Source organism: Macaca nemestrina, chromosome 3 (genome assembly GCF_043159975.1).
Source record: "Macaca nemestrina isolate mMacNem1 chromosome 3, mMacNem.hap1, whole genome shotgun sequence".
Classification (NCBI taxonomy): domain Eukaryota; kingdom Metazoa; phylum Chordata; class Mammalia; order Primates; family Cercopithecidae; genus Macaca; species Macaca nemestrina.
The window spans coordinates 95,236,081-95,240,557 of record NC_092127.1 but is presented as its reverse complement, the minus strand read 5'-3'; the positions used below and the strand labels follow the sequence as shown (position 1 = coordinate 95,240,557).

General features: G+C 49.3%; 1 protein-coding gene across 1 annotated transcript; it reads left to right on the top strand.

The window, feature by feature from the left end:
• Nucleotides 1–1,281: 1,281 nt before the first annotated feature.
• Nucleotides 1,282–3,504, top strand: LOC105479617 (atonal bHLH transcription factor 1). The gene has a single exon (XM_011737662.2). It carries the CDS (start codon nucleotides 1,453–1,455, stop codon nucleotides 2,515–2,517), a length of 1,065 nt encoding a protein of 354 aa, XP_011735964.1. The 5' UTR covers nucleotides 1,282–1,452; the 3' UTR covers nucleotides 2,518–3,504.
• Nucleotides 3,505–4,477: the final 973 nt, after the last annotated feature.

The window sequence follows — 4,477 nt, the reverse complement described above, 5'->3', positions numbered from 1 at the left end:
GAGCTTCTGATTGGTTCTTAGCTGTGAATAGACCAGGCCAAGGCTAATGGGAGCAGAGCGGGGTGTTCACCTGGGAATTGGCCTCCCCGCCTTGCCAAGGGCCTCCCTGATTGTACGGGGCAGAGAGGACGGAGGGCGGGGGCGGGAAAAGGGAAGCACCACCTAACTAAACGGAGGGGCGGGAGGAGGTTAAACTGAGGAAACCACGAGCCCATAGAAAAGAGAGGGCTATCGAGGCAAAAGGGTAGGTAACTTGGGGCTTCTGTGCCTTGAAAGTGTTAAGGATTGCAGGGAATGCAGGCGCCTTTCATTTTACTTTGAGCACCCTACCCTGGCTGGGCATTTAATGAGGAGTCCTACTGTGTGTGTTGAAACCTGCATAATACCGTAAAATATTCCGGCCCTAAATTACACTCGGCGGAGAGATTTAGGCAGATTACAATCCTAATTGGCCGCACGGTGCTGGGGAAAGGGGACAGAGAGAATTGGGGGACCTGGAATTTGGTGTACTATCACTGCACCGCAGCTCTACTTTCCATTAAGAAAAAGATCACATGACGAAGTCGAACTAAGAGATGTGAAGTAAAAAATGAAAAGATGGAGTAAAAGTAAGAAACAAACTCTGAGACGAGTGGGGTTTTCCCCGTTTATTCCAACAGCAATCTTAAATGATAGACGTCATGTAGCAGTTATATATCTATGAACATGTATGAGAGATTTATAAATACCTGCTTACATAAATACAAACATCCTATTGTACATGAGAGATCGTAAATGCTTGGGCATCAGAAGTGGGAGCTGATCCTAGCTTGGGGGCAGCATCGGGCAGGCAGGCTTCTCTTTGATGTGAGTGCCTTCTGGGCGCCCGGCGCGTCCAGCCTCGCCCAGAGCCGCCCGCGGTAGCGCACGTCTGACCCGAGTCCTCTCGGGCACCAGCCTGAGAGCCGGCTCCGCACCGGCTCCCGCACCCCAGCCGCCAGGGTGGTGACATACACCGGAGTCGAATTACAACCCTGCAATTAACATATGAATCTGACGAATTTAAAAGAAGGTGAAAAAAAAAAAAAAAAAAAAAAAAGCCTGAGCAGGCTTGGGAGTCCTCTGCACACAACTTTTCTCGGGGTGTAAAAACTCTTTGATTGGCTGCTCGCACGCGACTGCCCGCGCCCTCCATTGGCTGAGAAGACACGCGACCGGCGCGAGGAGGGGGTTGGGAGAGGAGCGGGGGGAGACTGAGTGGCGCGTGCCGCTTTTTAAAGGGGCGCAGCGCCTTCAGCAACCGGAGAAGCTTCGTTGCACGCGACCTGGTGTGTGATCTCCGAGTGGGTGGGGGAGGGTCGAGGAGGGAAAAAAATAAGACGTTGCAGAAGAGACCCGGAAAGGACCTTTTTTTGGTTGAGCTGGTGTGCCAGTGCTGCCTCCGATCCTGAGCCTCCGAGCCTTTGCAGTGCAATGTCCCGCCTGCTGCATGCAGAAGAGTGGGCTCAAGTGAAGGAGTTGGGAGACCACCATCGCCAGCCCCAGCCGCATCATCTCCCGCAACCGCCGCCGCAGCCACAGCCACCTGCAACTTTGCAGGAGAGAGAGCATCACGTCTACCCGCCTGAGCTGTCCCTCCTGGACAGCACCGACCCACGCGCCTGGCTGGCTCCCACTTTGCAGGGCATCTGCACGGCACGCGCCGCCCAGTATTTGCTACATTCCCCGGAGCTGGGTGCCTCGGAGGCCGCGGCGCCCCGGGACGAGGCGGACGGCCGGGGGGAGCTGGTAAGGAGGAGCAGCGGCGGTGCCAGCAGCAGCAAGAGCCCCGGGCCGGTGAAAGTGCGGGAACAGCTGTGCAAGCTGAAAGGCGGGGTGGTGGTAGACGATCTGAGCTGCAGCCGCCAACGGGCCCCTTCCAGCAAACAGGTGAATGGGGTGCAGAAGCAGAGACGGCTAGCAGCCAACGCCAGGGAGCGGCGCAGGATGCATGGGCTGAACCACGCCTTCGACCAGCTGCGCAATGTTATCCCGTCGTTCAACAACGACAAGAAGCTGTCCAAATATGAGACCCTGCAGATGGCCCAAATCTACATCAATGCCTTGTCTGAGCTGCTACAAACGCCCAGCGGAGGGGAACAGCCACCGCCGCCTCCAGTCTCCTGCAAAAGCGACCACCACCACCTTCGCACCGCCGCCTCCTATGAAGGGGGCGCCGGCAACGCGACCGCAGCTGGGGCTCAGCAGGCTTCCGGAGGGAGTCAGCGGCCGACCCCGCCCGGGAATTGTCGAACTCGCTTCTCAGCCCCGGCCTCTGCGGGAGGGTACTCGGTGCAGCTGGACGCTCTGCACTTCTCGACTTTCGAGGACAGCGCCCTGACAGCGATGATGGCGCAAAAGAATTTGTCTCCTTCGCTCCCCGGGAGCATCTTGCAGCCAGTGCAGGAAGAAAACAGCAAAACCTCCCCTCGGTCGCACAGAAGCGACGGGGAATTTTCCCCCCATTCCCATTACAGTGACTCGGATGAGGCAAGTTAGGAAGGTGACAGAAGCCCGAAAACTGAGACAGAAACAAAACTGCCCTTTCCCAGTGCGCGGGAAGCCCCGCGGTTAAAGATTCCCGCACCCTTTAATTTTTGCTCTGCGACCGTCGTTGTTTAGCAACGGCTTGGCTTCAGATGGCAGCTACATTTGATGGTTTGCAAATGCCGCGGCTGTTCCAAACTTCCTAGGGTCCATACTGTTTGATGAAAACTTTGTTAAAGTCGTGTCCTTTCCGCCCACCTTCTGCTCCCCCTGTAGATAGATACAGTATAATTGTATGTACCCATATATGGCATCATTATTCTAGTTCCCTGCTGCCAATACGCTGCTGAAACGTCGCATCTTCTCTGTCACTGGTTGGGGTTTAATTTATTTTGTGCCCTGGGCATCCATCCTTGTGTGTTGCGCACTCAAGTGTGGGAGATTTAGTCTTCCGAAGTTGTTTTCCAAAATGCACAATGAAACGCAAAATTAGTGCTTCCAAAGTGGATAACTTTTGACTATGGAATTGTTAGAAAACAGGGAACTTTAAGGTTTATATATTGTATAAACATACCCAGTATGTGCATCCGATCGCGAGTGGCCTCTTTTAGGAAACTTGGCGCACGCACTTTATCAGCCGCTGCTGCGGTGGTGGCTCCAGGAGAAACTCAACTGCCAATTGCAGACCAGTTTTTTTTGTTTGTTTGTTTTTGTTTTGTTTTTTACACAGCCACTTATAACTCTTAAGCTCTTTGCAAATGTTTGTTTAAAAAATGAAAAATTTTTTAAAAATCTAGTAGTGTCAAAAGCATTTGGTCAATTTTATTTTGCCTTGTTAATATTAGAAGACTTATTTATTATTGTTTGCTAAACATTTCTACTTATCTTGATTCGTTTTTTACGTTTGCTATTCGAGATCATTTTATTTTAATTTAGCAAAGCCAACTGCCATTGTTTAATGTATTTTCTTTTGCAAATGATTAAAATAAACGTGAAAAGAAACCTTTTTGTCACTTATTCCATGAGTATAACTACTGAAAACAATTTTTAAATGAATGACTTTGAAGAATTGAGCTAAGTCTTCTATTAAATGCCATTTATGCGATCTTACAGTTTTGAAGAAAAATGTGGTAAACTTGGTGCCTTCAGGTAGTATTAAAACCCCTTCAAAGAAAAGAACTCAGATCAATAATTAAATTGTGAGATAAAACTTTTTCCAAATTAGCAGCACAGTTTTGCCTCTTTCATGGCCAGGATCTTCCCAGTCTTCTTCACTCCTTGCCCCAACAACTGCAAGGAGCCTCAACTCCTGCAAGGGGTCGGGAGGCCATGAGTTTTAGGTTTGCTAGAACCCAGCCTGGAGTAGTTAACTCTACCAGGGTTAGCTATGTCCACTCATAAAACCTACTCAAGCTGAAAATTTTTCATGTAGGTCAAGCGCAGCGCACTGCCTCTCTGCCTCTGTCTCTCTCTTTCTTCTGGGAGAGGAAGACCTGAAGAGAGAAAGATGATAACAGAAAAAAACTTGAGGGGAAAAAAGGAACTGGATTCATTGATTCAAAAATTAGAAGTGTGTAGTTGCCCCGGGAATTTGTTGACCTCCACTCACTTTTTTCTTTTCACACAATTCTGCTTCTTCCAATGTAGAAGCTAATGTCTGCCTTTATTTTGTCTTTCTGAATTAGCTTCTATGTAGAAAATATTCAACTACATTTTTGAGTCAATTGTAGAAACTAAACGGTTCTGTCACTCTCACCTCAGGTGTCCTCACTACGGAAACACCTATTCTGGGTCTCAGGATCATAGGTTTGGGAAAAGCTAATAGTCGTGTGTGTGTGTGTGTGTGTGTGTGTGTGTGTGTGTGTGTGTGTGTGTGTGTGTGGAGAGAGAGAGACGGAGAGAGAAGAAAGTGAAATTAAAAAAATAAATTTGGCAAACATGAGAGTAGGACTATTTACTAAACTAAATATTC